General features: G+C 37.1%; 1 protein-coding gene across 2 annotated transcripts in view; it reads left to right on the top strand.

Moving 5' to 3' along the window:
• Positions 1 to 16,125, top strand: part of CDH18 (cadherin 18) — a 129,515-nt gene extending 113,390 nt beyond the window's left edge. For both annotated transcript variants that reach the window (XM_029084347.1, XM_029084346.1), the window contains 3 exons: positions 2,317 to 2,434; positions 13,783 to 14,034; positions 15,635 to 16,125. In XM_029084347.1, coding sequence (XP_028940180.1) covers positions 2,317 to 2,434; positions 13,783 to 14,034; positions 15,635 to 16,125 — 861 coding nt within the window. The remainder of the gene's footprint in view (positions 1 to 2,316; positions 2,435 to 13,782; positions 14,035 to 15,634) is intronic.
• The last annotated feature ends 3,260 nt before the right edge of the window (positions 16,126 to 19,385 follow it).

The following is a 19,385-nucleotide window of genomic DNA, read 5'->3' on the forward strand; positions in this document are numbered from 1 at the left end:
AGTAGAATTTAGCACCTGCTCTCTATCCTCTTCAATTAGTTCTCCTCCATTCTTGAAATTTCTTTTCTCATCAACTCTTGCCTTTAGAAAAACAGCATAACCCTTCAGTTTCATTGATTCAGTACTGTCAAGTGAGCTTTACAGCAGCTGAGGTTCTGTGTCTACATCTTTATTTTAATCAGCTTTAGTGAGGTGCATGTTAATATCTGCTAATAGTTAATCTATTAATTAGAAAAGGGTTAACGGAACATTTGGATGTCGAGAAGACATAGACTTTTGTTCCTCACCTCTGAATGAATGCATTAGAAATCTTTTCCTTAGAAAGCAAGAGCCTTTTCTGAAAGACTGAACTTCTTCTGTTTGAACAGTTCTGTCAAAATTATTTTGACCCATCCTATTAGACATACAGTGTCTGTTTTCCACATGGAAATGCATGATTTCTATATCATCTGCTGCTATACTTTTTACATACATTGGTGACCTCAGGGGATGCTCAAATTTCTGTATGTGAAAACAGGGAATGTAGGCAGTATATTTTATTGAGTTGTAAAATTAGTCTTAAAACCAAATTTTATTCTAGTCTTGTGGTACTGAGGTCTTGAACAAATATATCTTTGATGCAAAATGGCATGTTCTTGAAGCAGGATTCTGGAAAATGTCACTGAACGTTTTATGTAAGAGAGCAAGAGGATGAAAATTTATCTACTAAGCTGTTAGTAGGTGAAGGTGCATGGCAAAATGACATGTATATCACTGATAAACAGCACCAAGGATTTATAAACAATATTTAATAAAGTAATATATTTTTTAAGATCTTATCTGAATTTTTTACATCCATATATGGTATTTAACAGTATTTTTAGTATTTGATTAATAACAGAAACGAATTCTCTTGAAAATATTCTTCCATCAAGTGGGGGTTTTTTGTCTTGCTTTGCCTCATACCCTTTCAACATTATTAGCTAAGTATCTCTATCTAAGAAAATCTTCTATTTCTGTTTTTACATGGCAGTTGTTTCAATAACAGATATGCCACCTTTGCAAAATTCAATAGAGAAAATAAGCTTCTGCCAAACTTTTTCACCAATATTGCCATGACTTTGGTAAACTGCATGACTATAGACATTTGAGATTGATATTATTCTGCTGCAGAAAAGTATTACAACAGACTTAAAATATTCTCAGCAATTATCATCAGTCTCAGGTGTGTATAGCTGATACAATGTACTATAGTACTATATTGTATATAGTCAATGGAATAAGCATTCTACTCTCTTGGCTTTAAAACGTATGTGATTTGCTTCTCATGTAAATGGAGGTAGAGAACTGTGTGCTGTCTTTTAGTTTTGAAACAGATGAAACCGCTTGAGCCCACAATGTTTATGCTTCAGGTTCAGTCCAGACAGACTACAGCTGAACACTGAACAGAAAAATTCTCATGAAAAAAGCACTTCTCCCTCCCCCTTTTATGTTTCCCTCGGGAAATCTATCAGCTCTGTGCAGCAGTCTGTGTGGGCCTCGCTGGCTATATCACAAGAACAACTTTTATTAAATTTTACTTTAGCACTTGAGCTTCCAGGCGCAACATGAAAATGAAAGCAGGGGTAGAAATATTGCTTGCTCACACATTCCAAAAGCTTAGCTCAGTTTTAGTTGGAAGTAAATTTTAAAAACCACAAGGGCTTTTGAAGGCAAAGGTCCTACCTTTCAAAAATACCTCTCCCATACATGGTTGCTACGTCTAATTATGTTCCTTTTGGGCAAACCAAACTAAAACCAGGAGTGGCTGCTGTTCTTCCTATTCTATTCTCTAGCAGTTTAAAACTGATTCTTAACAGGAATTTTAAACAGAGAGCTGGCATTATATGACTGCCATTTTGGTTAAACGGTTATTTTTCCTAACCAGTATTCAAGTGCCTCTAATTATTGGGATGGCAAGCAGATGATGCCCCACATAGACCATCCCAGCTCAGCCTGAATTTTGGCTCTATAAAAAGAGATGTTTAGGTGAAACTGTAATTCTGAAAGTCGATAGGAGGCAATGTAGAGGATGAAATTCTCTGTACCCAGTCATGGCCATATTAGAATGTCAGAAAATATAGGTGCTTTAGATGCTTTTATCTAGGTCTGAAATGTTGTTCCTAAAATATTTCATGCAGGAGAAATCAAGCTAATGGCCCAGTCATTTCTTTGGTTGAATTTGGCAGCAGTCAAGTAGAAAATTAAAATCAGCTAAGTTTGAGCATCCTGCTGAGGTCAGGTACTATTTGGGTCAAGTTCAAATTTCAGCACATTCACTGTTAATTTTTATTTCAGGTAATTCAGACTATCACTGCAACTGACAAAGATAACTCTGCAAATGGGGCAAGATTCCATTTTTCCCTTGATGAAGGGCTTTCTGTGAATCCCAACTTTACTCTAAGGGACAATGAAGGTAAATCAACACATAAATCTCAAAGAAATGGGTCTGTGTTTTGTCTGAGATGTCTCATTGAACAGAACAATTTCTGTGCATTTCTTGACAGAAGGGGAAAACTGTAATCTGTCATCACTGAACTGGCTGATATCAAGGACATGGTTTGCAACATATTGCAAAGAAGAATCAGATATTGCATGTTATTTTTATATTCCATTTTATTTTAGCATTTATACTTCATACATTCAGGAATGTTTTTACAAAGTGGGTTAATGAAAAAGATGTTGGCAATTTGGTCTGTTTAAGTGAACAGCACTGACTGTCAAGGTTACTGCCAGTTATTGATTAAAGGAGAAAATAAGAATATAAGGGGCACAAAAAGTTGAATTTGTGCTTACTTTTATGGATGTGATACCAAAAGCAGGTCCTTCAGTGCTTCCTGGATTTATAAGTCTATTGCTTCATGTTCTTCCGAACAGAGTGTGCCAGTAGCAAAGCACAATCAGAAAACCGTAACAGATAGACCCAGAAGGGCCTCCAGAGTCACCCAGACAAGTGGTTTTGAACATTTCTGAAATCATCCAGCCTTTCCAAAAAACCCCAATATCAGCCTTAGTATTTGTTGAGTATTCCCCCCTGGTTTCCATTTTGCTTTCTAATGGAAATCAGACTACACTTTAAATACTTGTCTGTAGCTTTCCTCTTCAGCCTTTGTGTATGTGTTTTATTGTGTGATTCTGTTTTTATACATGTGTGGGAGTTGGCTTTATTTTACAGTTATATTTTTTCAGTAGTGCCATGGAATACCTTCTGAGATCTTACGGATCACTACTCATCTGTAATGACTGAGAAGCATTTACTCCATCATTGGTACATATGGCATAGACAGGGATGTTTTCACTGTTCTTTACAGGTATTTTTTACCTGTTTTTAAAACCTTTCAGGGAAGGAGACTGCACAGTCTTCCTAAAGAATCCGTTCCAATATTTAACTATAATTACTAAAAAAACTTGAGTCAGGCTATTTGTTCAGACTAGATTCATGGCCCTTATATTCTGGTTCCAAAAGAGATTGGTATCTATCTACATTAAACCCCCCTCAAAAAAAAAAACTAAGAATATTAGAAGGACTAATTCATATATTAAAAATATTCCCTAAGTGTTGGCTCCAGCCCTTTCCCAGATTAGTATATCACTTCCACTCAGATCATGATGGAGCATTATAGCAAAAGCCAGAGGATTGTTCCTGAAATAAAGGAAGTGTACTGTTGTGTATTTTTGCATTTCAGTCTAAGATTCAAATAAACTCAGTGAATACTGGACTGTGATCTCATGTGGGAGACTATGGCCATGTTCATTTCACTACAAGATAATTAAATCAGGAAGTGCTTTTGAAGTAATTATTAAAATTGTGTATCATGATGAAGTAGATATTGTATGGTTTTGAACGTATTTTTAATTGAGACCTGTATAACATGTGTTTATTACCAGTGGGAAATGCAGTGTTATACTTGAAGGACTGAGTGTCAACATAAGTTACATACCTACACAGACTTACAAAAGGGTGAGAACTTTCCATAAAGCTCTAATGCAGCACTGTCACGCTTTGAATATAAGTATGCCGCAATAAGTATTTGCTGCTTTCCCGTTATTTCCCGAAGAGCAGTGAGCAATGACTTTACCAACAACAGAAGGCAATGTTTGGGCTATTCTAAGTTGGATTTGGCTGGGGGAAGTAGGAGAAAGAACTGGAAAAGTAAAATATCAGTGAAACACTTAGAAAGTGCATTCACAATATCCAGTTATCTAGCATTCACAACTTTTGCATTTATCACATAATTCCTATTCAGATATTGAATTTGTGTTGCTTTCTATTTTAGGAAATAGCTGAGAGATGGTGGGCAGAAGAGGCTTTTCTTATGTCTGTGACCAGTTTGCACTTTTGAAAACTCTTGTTTTTGAACATCAGTTGTTAATAAGAATCAGAATACTCTTAACACGATGGCTGCTATTTTTACATCTGGATTTAATAGTTCTATAAAAGCTGACATTCTTGGAAGGTTTTATTTGTTTTGTTTGTTCTGTTATGTTTTTTAAAGAAAGAAAAAACTGCATCAGTTGCCTTAAAAGAGTTTTTAATAATGTCTAGCAGAATGAGAAAAACCAAAAACTCGATGTCACATTGAAAGTGGTAGTCCATGGGAGCTGTATCTCTCACTACAAAGCTGTGTTCCTTTTGCAGTCATCTTTGCCACCAGTCATCCTCTCTTTTTATTTCTTCAGGACAAAGGTTTCATTTCACAAAAATCTCAGTAGACATTTTCTTCCCTTGTTTTCATAACCCCGAACAACAGAACTGTGCTCTTTGAGCTCCAATACAGTATTGAATTAATGTTCCCCTCCTCCATTATCATCAGTAGAGCTACAGGATCAAAAGACTCTACAGCACTGAATTGGATCTTTAAATAATAACACTTACACCTTTGCACTTTGAAATCTAGAGAACTTGCACAAACATAAGAGTTCCTAGTTTGTCCCTGCCTACCTGTATAGGTTACAGCAATATACAGTCCCAGTATGTGTATGATTCAGGTCAATAATAGTCCACAGCTTCAGCAGAGGAAATAGATATTAAGGGTCAGTCCAGACAACTGATCATATGACCAGTTAAGCTTTTATCTCTTGGGCCTCAAGTTGTGCCTTTATTCAGTACCAATCCTTAGTGTTAAAACTCCAGCCTTTGAATATGCATCCTCATAATGCAGAGCTTAAAACCCTCAGGGAAGTGTTGGCCAGGAGACAGCCACAGGGCTATGCCAAATATGCAGTCCAGCAGAACCTAGAAGTTGCTTGGATCACCTTCTGGATTCTCTTGGTGTTTAGAATTTTCATTTCAAAGAAAAAAATGGACAAGACAGCATATGATCTGTTTTTTACTACTGACTGGATTCTTAAGCTGCTATTTGAGGGTTTTTTTGTATGCTGATAAAGTACTATTCAGAGAGAGTAAAGTCATAAGAGTATGAACAAGAGAACAGCCAACACAATAATGCAGTATCTGTACACGCGTAAGCAAGACAGAACAAGAGCTGCAATAGAATTTCTTTGCTATACAAAGAAAACACATTAAGTTGTAATCATTTCCCGCAATTTTAGAAAGCAAACCCAGGGAAGATGCATTTTTGTTTGTTTGGGAATTGTACTTACAAAGGCTTTTTAATGAAAACAGCACTGTTTACAATTTATTCTGTCACGAAAAATGTTGCAATTTCTATTAAAACCTGAGAAGCCAAATACTTTTTTTAATCTGGAGGTGCTTTTATGTTGCAGTTCAGATGCTACATAGCTCAGTTCATTGTTGTCTGTGTTCATCTCACTTTGGTTTTTAGGATGTTACAATAGATAATTTTGAAATGCTTTTTTCCCTTGTGTGCAATGTCTTAAATTTACACTTTTTGCCTAATCAGAAATATCTGCTTTTAGATATCCCATTTAAAATTTGCCAGGGCTATATGAGACTAAAAGCACCTTCTGTTGGTGAATCAGAGGAAAGATGAAAGAGCCTTTTCAGACGAGAGCTGGTTTTAAGTAGTGAATTTTAAAATTATACTTTTTTTTATCCTGAAAGAATCATAACATTTGTCCAGATGCTTAAAGAATGGTTGATATATTTGTTAGTTTGATGGAAAATGCATGTGAGCATATGTCATTGTTATGATATCCCCAACCATTAATATATAGCCACACACTTGCATAGTCTCTCTCTGTCTCTCCCTCTCTGAATTTCAAAAATTCATTTCCTCTCTCTGCCTATATTTTTAACCTATTAGAGACATCTTTCAGAAATTACACCACACTTTTCAGGGAGCTGGCAAACGACTGAACCCCCAGATGACAGTTCGCTGAGGTGCAAGAGAACATTTATGAATTTTAGGCACTGTAAAGCACTGTTTTGCCCATGGTAATTCTTTTTCTGCAAGATAGAGTCTACCATGGATGCTACAATGGGTATTGTAAATTTTGTGGATGATAAGGGTTTGTACATGGACTGTCCACATTCACCCAACACCACCAATAAGGTTTGTACATTCTCTTACCATAAGAAATTGAGATTGCCAATGTCTGAAAGTAGACAGTTTACCTTACTTTCAAGGAAGAAAAACTCCCTAGAGAAAACTTAGCATTTTTTCTCCTCCTTTTATTTCTCCAGGACAAAGGTTTCATTTAACAAAAATATTTGTGGTTTTATTTTTCACTTCTGCTCACTTTTCTCAAAGATCTGTCCTTTTGAAAACTGCTCAGTGATGGGGAATATTCTGGTGTTGGAACAAAGGTACACCATTTGTCTGACACTATCCCTGTGGAGATTCCTTTTTCTTAATATTATGCCACAAGATACTTTAATGCCCCCAGAAGCAGAGACCTGCTTTTTTTATAAAATCTGGAGCAGATTGAGTTCAATGGCATCTGAGTAAGATGAAATGTGCAATGTATTCATCCACCCATGCCTGTTCTGCAAATTAACATTTTTCCTGTGCTACAGATCAAAAATAAGTCAAAAAAGATCAGTTTTATTGGGCATTGCTGTTATTTAGGAAGAGAGCAACCTCCAGAGAGTAATTCACCCCATCGCAGTGTGAATTCCCTTGCAGAAGTTTCTGTTTATCTCTCTTCCCTGATATGTGCAAAATTCTTATCTCCAGATGTATTGCACACAAAGTCTGTGTCAGGCCACTGAACTGACTTCACGGGTTTGAAGTTGCAGATAAGGGTGCCAGATACCAGACCATGTCTTAGATGCTCTGGATTGTCTGAAGTGGCATTAAAAGAGGTCACGTTGAAACCCCCAGTTTGCAACCCAACGTAAGTGGGAAACAGCTACATAGTTCCTGCCTTCATTTACATCAAAGTGGCATGCTTGCTCTGGTTGTGTAGTACTGCAAGTTGTTATTGCTTTTCCATGAAATATCATCCTGCAAAGAAGACAAGCTGTAATGTGAGAGAAATGATACCTGAGAAAGTGCAAAGTTAGCATTTGTACATGCTGACTACAAGCACAGTCCGTACAAGTGCTGTTACTGTAAACAGGTTGAATGGCTGAGCAGGTATTAGCACAGAATCAACGTCTGAAAGTAAAAAAGGAATTCTGCCATAAGCAGAAAGGACAGAAAACCAGGACTAGCTAACACAGAGGGAGACATTTTAGTTCCATGGGCCTGTGAACTTCTTTGATCTTATTTTGATTTTAAAAAATTTGATCTAAGATTGATCAGATAGATAAGTTAATGCATCATGTGTAGGTTCTTCATACATTTGTTTTCAATGCTGTTACCTGTTGGTGTTTCACAAACCAACCTATAAGCAAATAACTATGTTTCAGGCCCAAAAACTCTGTGTTGCTTTTCATTTTTGCTACCCAGTAAACTGGAAAAGAAGCCCATTGGCAATAGCTTTGAAACTAGCACAAAAGAAAAAAATATTTACAAGAGTTATCAGTAAAGAAATAAAACAGAAATGCCTATCAATATAGTCCCACATAAACAAATTAACTGCTCTAACTTTAAAAATATTAAGAAATGCAAATCATTCCAATGTATTTTGTTTTGGTTTTAATTAGTTATGGCTTCTCAGAAAATTTATGGGAGTTGAACTGCTGATATAAGCAAAGTTGAAAATTAAAACATGCCTTAAGCTATAAACAGGTTTTTACTCTATTTTTTTATTTCCATTTCTCTTGTGCCTGCCTGTAATATATAATGTGTAAAAAGAATTCTGAAATTGTGAATAATGAGTATTCTCCAAAGTGCTCCAGTAGTCACCTTCCATGGTGTTATCCCAGTTTGTATCCCAGTTTCCTTGATTTTCCTGTGCCCTCCTTTCTTATGTTAGCTCAGAAGCTCAGTATAAATAGGCAGAGATGATGGCAAGAGGAATGTGATAACAGCCTTGTATACAACGTGCAGTCTGGCTTAATTAACTACCCCATCTTCAGAGCGTGAAGAGCTGCTGTGTTGAAGCCATGCAGAATGGCCCACGTGTAACCTCAAACCCACTTGAGATGAAGTTTAAGTTCTAATTGCCATGCTTGCAAAGCATAGCCAAATGCAAGAAAGTTTAGATCATGAAAAGGGGCAATGTGCACCTCAAGGAATCAGATAAATCTTTCTTTCCCTGTGTTGGAGTTGTTAATTTCCCCTAGCAGCCAGACCTTTCATCTCCATTGAGTCCTGGTTCTTAGCATGCTTCTCAAGGGTGAAGTTCACAGTTTAAATCTGCTGAGATAAAGAAGTCTTTCCTTCCAAGCCTAAAAGAATAAGATCTGTAGTTCTCATCATCCTAGTGCCATTGCTGCTATCCTATACACTTGTCTCCCTGTCTATCTGCTGTATCTGTTTTCAGGTATCAAAGGAATTTCTCAATCCATGATCCCCCCTCCTGCCTTTCAAACTAACTTTGTTGATACAACTTTTTTTTTTTTTCCCCGCTCAGTAAACCTTGTCCTAGATCATCAGTGTCTGTCTTCATACTTATCTGCCTTTACCTTTTACAGTTTGTGGGATGTTGGGTGGTTTTTTTGTTTGTTTCATGTTAAGATCTTTGTCCTAAAAGTTGCTGTCTTTCTAGTTCCCCTCTCAATGGGCCCTCTAACAGTTTTTGATAAGGAATGTAAACAAGTGAAAACACGGGAGCTTAGAACATCAGAGGAGCCGTCAGGATGCAATTGTTACTGCGGTTTGGCTAAGCTTTTATAATGTATTCATTTTGCTGGCGTACCTTTGCATACCATTGTCCTGAAGAAGAGAGTTCTGACTAGAATACGTGAGTATTATGCCAATGTCATTAGCTTTGGTCATTTTCCACTAACCCTGATTCTCAGTAACCTTCAGAAAATCACTTCTTAGACACAGTTTCCTTCTCTGTAAAAATGTCAGAGATCTAATTTGTTAAATAGTCTAGAAGATTTAATGAGAAAGAAAAATATGTGAGGGCTGAGTTATTTTCCAGTGTTTTATTTGTGCGTACACACAAGCACGCGCTACTAACGCTTTGTAATACTGAGAGTAATAGTGAGAATTACCACTTCTGATGACACTGGGAGCAGAAAATTTCCATGCCAGTGACCAAAAGATTACAATCAGATTTTTTATTTGTGTTCAGATTTGTGAAATTGCATTGAAGGAGAAGCTTTACATTGTTTCTTTGAGAATCCTTAGAATTGCGTATGTTGTTACAGAATCTCCTGAGTATATGTCATGTTAACATCTGTTTCTCCAGAAATCTAGTTATTCCTCAAGAGAACACAACATAAATTCACCATAGCAAAATTTTTGAAAGTAAAAATTTGATTTGGGGTCCTTCTTTGCCTAAAATTGTGTCTTATACTAATATTTAATTCTATGATGATAATGATACAAGAAAAACAATGTTGAAAGAACAAAAACAACATTGAAATAAAATATGTCTATTTTTTCAATTTGTGTTTATCTTGTGCCGTATAAAAATGTCAGTTCCTTGTTGGCAAGACCTTCCACCTTAGCCAAGGATGCCTGAATTATAGCTCTTTTCAATTTTTTTTCACTGTAACATTTGAATTTTCCAGTTTGTCCATTTTGGTCTTTTTATTTTTCTCACAGTTTTTATTTATTGTCCTTACAATTTTCTCCCCATCTGTCCAGTTATCCTTACAGCATACATACTCGCATCTCAAAGCTCTTTCCTTTACAGCTTTGCCAATAGCCTCTGGGCTTGAATCCTTTCATTACTGCTAGGTTCCTGCTCAGGAATGCTCAGTTTTTCTTCATCATCTTTGTTCTCTGATGCTTTTCTTTCCAGCCTGCATTTTCATTGCTGCTTCTGTAGCTGTATAGTGATACTGGAGGGAGCATTCACTCTTTTTTAGATTTATGCCAGAGGATGGAAGGAGGTGGTTATGCTTTCCTGCTCAGATTTGAATCCTGGGCCTTCTTGGGGTGGAGGCCCAGCAAGATTCACATGGAGAAGAATTTGTAGGATTTTCTTACTTGTATAGACATGGTTGTTGAACTGAAGTGTTTGGGGCTTGTGGACACCCTAAAAGAAATGAAGTAGAGCATTAAGCAGAAATGAAAGGCTGTTCTTTGGTAATAACACTTGCTGTCACCTTTTGGATTTAGCAGTATAAGGTCCGAGTATTTTTTCCTTTGGGATGAGAGATATGACAAGATGTTAATATTACTGCTTAGCTCATGGATATGGTGTCACTTACTACCAACTACCATTTCAAGCTGAATCCTTGAACATATCCTTAGGTTTTAAAGGTATTATTTCTGGATAACTTTGTTGTGTGATTGTCATCTTCTCATTTTTTGTAACTTGAAATATAATTCTCCTTAGAGCTGTCGCATCTTTGAAACTGCTTTCTCTTTCTGTTGATAAGTACATGTGCTAAAAAGTGCATATGGGAGTGTTGCACTTCTCTAATTACTTCAGTGGGATTTCTAGATGACCACTTAGACTTTAGTTTATTGTGTCAGCATTGGTCCTGGTGGGGAGTTTGGGGACAGGGAAGAGAACAACTACCTACAAACAGGACTGTGACTGTTCTTTTGCAATGAAGCTTAATAACACAGGCTGACTGTGTACATTACCTACCACTTAGCCTTGTATCTCTTCTGGACCCTGTGTAGTACCCAGTGGAGCTCAGATTTCTTTATTATGTTTTTTTTTTTTTTCCTTTTTTCTTAGTTTATGAAATAACGTGAAAGTTGTATTGCAGCCCAACAGAGCAGTATTATCATGTCACGGAACAAAGTTACGTGCTGCAAAGTGTGTAGCATAAGGCTGTTTAGGGATGCTTAAGGATCCGCAGACAGTTGAAATAATGTTGAAACACGGTGTAAAGTGGGAGGAGAAAAACCTGGTGCACTCTTGTCCATAGTGCCTGCTGGGAAGGGTCCCTGGTGTATGTTATTAACACTCCGACTGTGGTTGAGTGTTATGAGTCCTAGTTGGCCCAAACCACCAAAATACCAGGCAGAGTGCTAAAATTTAGCAATGTGAACAGTCAGCGTTCCAGGGATCATACTCACTCCCCAAAAACTCCTTGTTTTGTTTACAGCCTGCAACTGCAGGAGGTAAAAAGAGAAATTGTTAGAAAGGAGCTGTGCTAATAAACTGTAACAAGTTGCATTTCAAGGAAGGGAAGCAATTATAAACTGAATTCTGAACAACTAGAAAGTCAGTGGAGTTTTTATGCATATGGGGGAAACGATGATTTTTTTCTGAGTGTAGGAAGGCAGAAGCAGCACTAATCAGCATATATACTGAGATAATTAATTTGTTTTTATGCAAAATATGTATTTGTTTGAAATTCCCTACTAATCACAGATATGTGAATTTGTTTCTGCTCTTGGTCTCTATCTAGAGCTCAGTCTGCCACTGCTTTGGCAGCTGACACGCAGACCAGCTGAGGGACATTTTGTATTTTGTGGTGGTTTCCCTCTTTGAACCACTGAAGATTTTATCTGTGTCTTCCAGCAGTATTAGGGAAGTTGGGACTGACAGTCTAGCATAAAAAAATGGAGAGTGTGGCAAATGGGTGAGATATTATTATAAAAAAGCAAGCAAAGTTTTTTATGCAACGTTATGTAGCACGAAGGTAAAATTGCTGCTTAGTTTTCCCCCTGATTATATCAATATATGGGTGTTGATAAATTAAAAGACGCACAGGCAATTAACATTTTTGTAATCTGTGTTCCATAAGATTATTTGCTTGGTTTAGGAGTATTTTAAAACAGATCACTGAGATTGTTCATCTACTGCCTGTAATTAAAAGACCATTCATGTATCAAAGAACAAGCCAGTCCAAATTTGTAAAATCAGACTTGGGACTTTTCCATATATCTTAGTGGGGAAAAAAAAAAATTAAACTGTCAGAGCCTAGTAAGACCTTCATGGGTCAATCTTCATGGCACAATCCGTCATTCTGGCCTTTAAGGACACTGCTCACTCTGCTTTAGGGGACAGTTTTCTTTATACAACAAATGCAATCTGAATTTCAGTGATACCAGGCTTGATTTCTTCAGTCATTTGACTCAATTATAACACAGAACACTCTACTCCCTAGTCTAATTGCAGAACAATGTGGAAATCATTTATTTCTTAACAATAATATAATGAAAAAAATTAGCACTATTGAGAATACCACAGTATGCTTTTATAACATTTCACAAACCCAGATTAAGAAACATGGAGAACAGCTAAATTTTAACAGAGTTTTTATAAAAATGAAAGAAATATTCCTGCATGTCATATGTTAATCATGGGCAAGCAGTAAAAGAGGAGAGCTCTTTTCTTTCAGTCTCTCTTCCCATTTCTCAGTCCCCATCTCTCTCTCCCCACAACTGTGCATGTCTCTGACTTCTCACTGTCTCCAATTTTGTTCAATATATTTATGGTCTCTTACTCCAGAGCCAGTACTTTTAAAGTAATGGCAACAAATTGAAATTAAATTTTACACAGATGAAAATAAGGTATTATTTTCATATGTGTATGGAATATTATCGTAGCCTTTTCCCCCCCACATTCTCTCTATGACCCTTCATTTCTTGGACCTAAAAAGTATATGGATGGCAGCTTACTATCCTAATTAGTGCCTATAAATGCTCTTGCAACGTGCCCGTAATATGCATTAGTATTCTCATTTACTGTAACGTAAGCCAGATGGACCTGTAGGTAACATAACAGTGACATAACCTTACATCACTTTCTCTCCCCTTTTCTTACTTACCTTTAACGTCTACCAGTTTAGAACATTTAATATATGTTCCCTTCCCTTCTTCCTCTTGACCTCCCCACAGCATGAGTCATTGGCCACTGTCCTTTCAGTTGTTTTCTGAAAGCTCACTTGATCTATAAAACCTATCACAAAAAGGAAAACATGAAAGTCTTATTTTTACTTTTACTAAAGATTTTTTAACATTCTTCTGAGAATCAAGAGGATTTTATGTTGTGGTTGAATTCCATAACAGCTATTCTTAGAATTCCAAGTATTCACATTTACAAGTGTCCATATACTACCAACAGCATAACATGGGATTAAAACACTTGCAAACCGGGCCCAAAATGTTTGTCAAAGTTCATTTAGACTTGTAAGACAGGTACATGAGCTGTAATAACCTTATTTATGTAATGCTAATGATTTTCCTCTGCCTCCTCTTTTTCTCTGTTGATTATAAATGCTTACTGTCAAGTTTCAATTCTAGATTGTGCATTTTCTGGGACTGTCTAGTTTTAAGATGCTCTGTGCTTCTACTTGATGAGAAACAGTCAATAACGTTTTTAAGTTTTTTGCTTCATTAAAATTATATTCTGGTTTTGATATTGTAGATAATACAGCCAGTATACTGACAAGAAGAAGAAGATACAGTCGAACCACTCAAGATACCTATTACCTCCCGGTTTTGATTTCTGATGGTGGAGTGCCCCCTCTCAGCAGCAGCAGTACTCTCACAATTAGGGTTTGTGCGTGTGAGAGGGATGGACAAGTGAGAACTTGCCATGCCGAAGCTTTCCTCTCCTCGACTGGCTTGAGCACAGGAGCTTTAATCGCAATACTGCTCTGTGTTGTCATTCTTCTTGGTAAGTCATTTTCAGGATTAACTAACGCTGTCCTTCCACTGGCTCTCTGAATGTGACAGGGCAGAAATTTTTAATATGCTATGTTTTTGAACCAGAGGCTGCCTGGTAGTAGGAGGTAATTAGAAACATATAGCTGTGATTAGGGGGGAAAGGTTTAGCTAAAATTAATGGGGAAAAATGACTTTAAAGTACATTCATGAATATCTGGGATCCACTAGAAATTCTTTTTCAGAGGTTATCAAGTAATTAGCACTGCCGATCTTTTTTCTGTAATTTGGAAAGATTTCAAAAAGCCACTGACTCTAATTCCATGTCTAGAACAGTGTGAAAAATGATAGAATAAAGATGAGTAAAGCTTTTTGAAATGCATTACACTGTAAGAAGCACCATTAGCACTGTACAAAAGCCATTTCTTAATTACCTATGTGGGATAAACTGATAGCGATGCACAACATAATCCACAGGGGCAAGGGACATAGGAGACTGTAAGATGACTCCATTAGATAAATGCCCTTGCAAGTACATTTTCTCTTGGCTTTTTTTTTTTTTCTCTCCTCCCTCAGACCATTTGAAAGTTACCCATTAGTTTTTTGTTTTGTTTTTTTTCCCTGGCACAACTTGCTGGGTACAGATCTCTTTACTATTCATGTGTGTTTCTGTGTTCTTATAGAGACAGCAAGAATCTATCCATATAGGAGATTTGGAGGATTTTTTTTTTTCCCCAAAGGCTCTACATTTTCTAAAGACATTTTCTCACAGGTTACTTCAGACTACATTTTCTAAAGACTACTTTTCTCACAGGTTACTTCAGAACTACCTTGTCAGAAAGCTGTTTTAAAATGTATAGTAATACGTTTAGTTTATAATCTGACATTTTATCATCCAAGATTGAATATTCGTAAGATAAAAAAATAAACCTTTTACATTTTGTCCTGCTTTTTTATCACACATTTCCATTCAAAAATATCCTAAATGTTGGTTTTAACAAAGCACTGAAAGCCCTTAACAGTGCTTCTGAAGAATGTCAGCCTTACTCATTTCTCATTTAACTGAAATTATGTTATCCCCTTTTATCTCCTTTATGAGATCCTTGATAATCTAACTAGTGGATTTCATTACTGTCTCAAGAAACCTCACAATCCTCACAAAGGAAATATACAGTAGAAGGGGGCTCTTTACTGGCCCTTTGGAAGACAAGGCTGTATTGGAAGTTTGTAGTTTCAGTAAAACATTATTAATTCTCCCTTTAATTGTGTGGTCTCAGCCAGTTGCACTTTGGCATGTTACTATGTCAGAACACACCTATATGGATTTCACGGTTGCTTTCCAGGCATGCAGTAATCTATCTTCAGGTAACACGTTACACAAAAAAGGTATTGCTCACTTAGAAATAGAAGTATGCTCTTTTCCAGATTGGACAGGTTTGGTGACCCTTTGTTACAGACACATGCCTGATGTAATGATCCCGACTACCAGTATTAGCCTGAAAGTATTACACCTCTGTATTCATGACCTAGTATCTGCTGTTTCTGTAGCATATATGTACTTACTTCATATGTAAACTTTAAACCTAATCTAATATCTGCAGTTTTCTCTTTAGCAATTGTGGTCCTTTTCATCACCCTAAGACGTAGCAAGAAGGAGCCCTTAATCATTTCAGAAGAAGATGTCCGGGAAAATGTTGTGACATACGATGATGAGGGTGGTGGAGAAGAAGACACAGAAGCATTTGACATCACAGCACTGCGGAATCCATCAGCTGCTGAGGAGCTAAAATACCGGAGGGATGTTCGTCCTGAAGTGAAGCCTGTGCCCAGGCATCATCCTTCCTTGAGCCTAGACAGTATAGACGTTCAGGAGTTCATAAAGCAAAGACTGGCAGAGGCTGATCTGGACCCCAGCGTGCCCCCATATGACTCCCTACAGACATATGCCTATGAGGGTCATCGATCAGAAACTGGATCTATCAGCTCTCTGGATTCAGCCACTACACACTCTGACCAGGATTATAATTACCTTGGAGACTGGGGACCCGAGTTCAAGAAGTTAGCTGAACTCTATGGGGAAATAGAATCAGAAAGAACAACTTAGTTGTAATTCCCAGAACAGAGAAGTTCCTAAATGACTGGAGATTAATAACAGCAACGATAACAAAAAATGAAGACAGTACTTGGAACTGAGCAAGTTGTATGCAGTTACTGTAGAACAAGTGCCCTTTTCGTATTTGAAACTGGGTTCTCCAATTGGAAGAAAGTCAAATTTTGAAAAATACAGAAAAAAGAAGCTATTGTCCCTTCTGTATATTTTTTAATTGCTCAATAAAGTCCGTGGTACCATTCTGTAACAATGCCTAAAGTAAAGCGAAGCAATGACATTTTTATTGCAATATGCTTAACATTCCAAAGCTACAGTAAGTTCATGGTCATGCCTGCTTAGGAAGATGGCTAACAGGAGCAAATCTCTTGCAGGTGGTTGTGATGTTGCATTTCTAGCTGTGCTTTAGGCCTTGTGATCCCAGTGTGAGGTAGCCAGTGGGGTTTTCTATCAATGTGAGAAGTGCTAACTCTGTTTCCTTTACAGAAGGGATAAGCCACACCTGTCCTCTTAAATAAATGATCCTTTGATGATTTATCTTATTGAATTATCAGGTTGCATTGAGATGATGTCGTTTCATTGTGTCCTTCATAACCTTTTCATCCATAACCAGCTAACAGAGGGAGGGTATCATTAGCTGGTAGCCCAAATATGGCTCTAGCCCATAACCCCAGACCTGCTCTGTTACTGTGTGCTAGGGAAACTGTTGTTTCCAGTCTTGTTCTTTTTGTCTTTTCAGGGGAACATCATTCATTAAATGAAATGGGTCCAAAGTACTCTTTATGCAGCAAAGCAGATGAAGCACAGGCTCTTTCAATAAAAAATTAAAAAAAAAAAACAACCAACAAATGGGAACACTATTAAACTATGTAGTTGTTTGGTTCACTGTGCTTCACTTCTATCAAAAGATTAAGCTTTTCAAGTCTTTTTCTGGTCTGAGTCCAGGAGCTGTAACAGTCAGTTTACAACACAGAGTTCTTAATCATAATGTCTCTCTATTTCCGTGTATGACTAAAAGCAAAATAGAGATGGTGGTAAGACATTGGAATAGAGAAAATTGAAACAAAGTGAATAAGATTATGATGCTTTTTTCTTTTTAGTTCAGTCTACTGATTTATCTTAGAGTAATTTCCGTCTAAGCACAGCAAGCTTTTCTCTCCCTATTTCAAGCGTCATGGGAAGAGGAACATTTTAAGTCAGTGGAAAAAGAAAAAAAAAAAAAAGTACCATTATTGTGGTTCCTATGGATTAATTAAATTGATTTCTTATGTTAGTAACTTTTCAGCTTTGAAGAACTGCTTAACAGTTCTACTTAACCTTGCAGGCTGCTTAGCACCTAATCCAGCAGATTCTTATGTTTTCCCTTGTTTTGTTTGAAACCTTTAACCTTTTGTTTCTCTTTTGATGATACTATGAGAGGACCAGGAGCTCATAATATCCCATGAAAGATTATGACCTATAAGGTTCACTAACTTCTCCTTCTAATCTCCATTTAGGGAAGTGGATTTCTTGCAGTATGCACTTGATAGGGAAACTGTCCAAAGCAGAAGCCATCAGAAGCTGTGTACTAGTTTTTTACTCTCTGGGCTGGTGTGGAGAGTGATACAGAGCTGTACACTCCACTAGATTTCTCCCCCCCTTTTTTTTCTTTTTTTTTTTTTTCCTCTTTTTCTTTTTTAAGCTGCCACTTACCTTCAGTCTCAGTAGGGAAGGCAGTACCTTTTGCTCCTCTAAGCAGGGTCTGTATTTGTTGTGGGCCACACAGGTGAACCAGATTATTAAGCCTTCCCTTCTTTACTGTATGGTTGGGTAGCTCCTAGGCATGACTGAAATTTATTATCAGTTCTTTTTTTTTTTTTTTTTTTTTTTCAATCAACTCCTTCCTGAGATGTTGTTGACCGCTTCTGGCTTAAACAGACTTCTGAAGAACTAGTAAGTAGCTTTGTAAGAAACTTTTCGAGCTCTATTAGTTGCACTGTAGTTTCAGAATTGTTTTTTACTCCACTGTTTTGTTTGCAACTTGAAAACTGTAGTGTTTCCCTTTCTTTCAACATCTGAACCCATAAGGCAATTTAGAGGGGAAAAAACCCCAAACCCTAAAATGTTCTGATTATTTGAAAGTAGTTTCATAATCTGTGTTCAGATATTTTGTTTTGTAATTTTATTTTTACCAAATATGGAATCTTCTAGAAATACATTTAAGGAGACATTCTTATTGTAAAGTTAAGCAGGTGCTTTAACACAGTAAGAGTTATACTAGAGCTGAGAATGGTTTATGTAGTGTCTTTTGTGGGAGTAGTTAGGATATGTTTCAGTTTTGTCTCAGATGAAGCAACTAGTAGCACAGGATTTTATGAGGAGAAACTTCATTTTGATTTCACTTGCTTTTTGACAACATCTAAATTTTTATATTGTATGAGTTGTGTGCTAAGAAGAAAACCTTTCAGCATTAGTAGTCCCACAGGCCATAATACTTTGTACAACAGCTGCATAAAAACTGCATTCATTGTTGTATTATAGTTTTGAGAGCCAGGTATTGGTTATCTTCATATCTGTTCCCTCTGGCCCTACACCAAAGCAGGGAAAATCAAGAGGTGTTCCTGACACTGTTTTCTTTTTATTTGCATCATAGAACTTTCAGACTTAAAACCAACAGAAGTGCAGTGACGTAAGCAAATAGCCACTCCTTACACTCATGTTCTGATTAAGTTGAGAGAAGGAGGTCCTACAGAGAATAGGAATGCCCTTGTCACCATTCCTGGTGCTCTGTTTGCTGCTGTACAGCACATGCATTGTACCCACAGCCCCAGGAATTCTGATTCCTTTAAAACTCTGCAGGGTTGTGGAGATGCTGCTTCAGTGATGCTGCGGTGTGTCCTGTTTGGTATGTCGATCCACAGTGATTGCAAATGTGCTTTTCTATCACGATACGTCTGCATGCTTGCTATGCTTACTGTTTTTTATTCAAATACACATCACAGTGACGTGTTGTTTGCATGACAGATAGCAAAATATTAAATCTTCAGGGCCACAGAAGAAGGCCTCATGGTGCAGAAAGAACAGGTTTACAGATACCTCTTCCTGATCCCACAAATATTTCCTTTGGTCTTTTGTGTCCCAGAAACAAATTTAAACTATATTTGAGAATGTCCATGTCAACACTGACTAAACTGAAAGAAAATGAATACTGTATGCCATGGAGGGCACAGCTATTGTGTAGCATTGCTGATTTAAATGGAGTATACATTCAGTGAAAG

The sequence above is a fragment of the Antrostomus carolinensis genome, unplaced genomic scaffold, assembly GCF_000700745.2.
Source record: "Antrostomus carolinensis isolate BGI_N321 unplaced genomic scaffold, ASM70074v2 scaffold8123, whole genome shotgun sequence".
In the NCBI taxonomy this organism is placed as follows: Eukaryota; Metazoa; Chordata; class Aves; order Caprimulgiformes; family Caprimulgidae; genus Antrostomus; species Antrostomus carolinensis.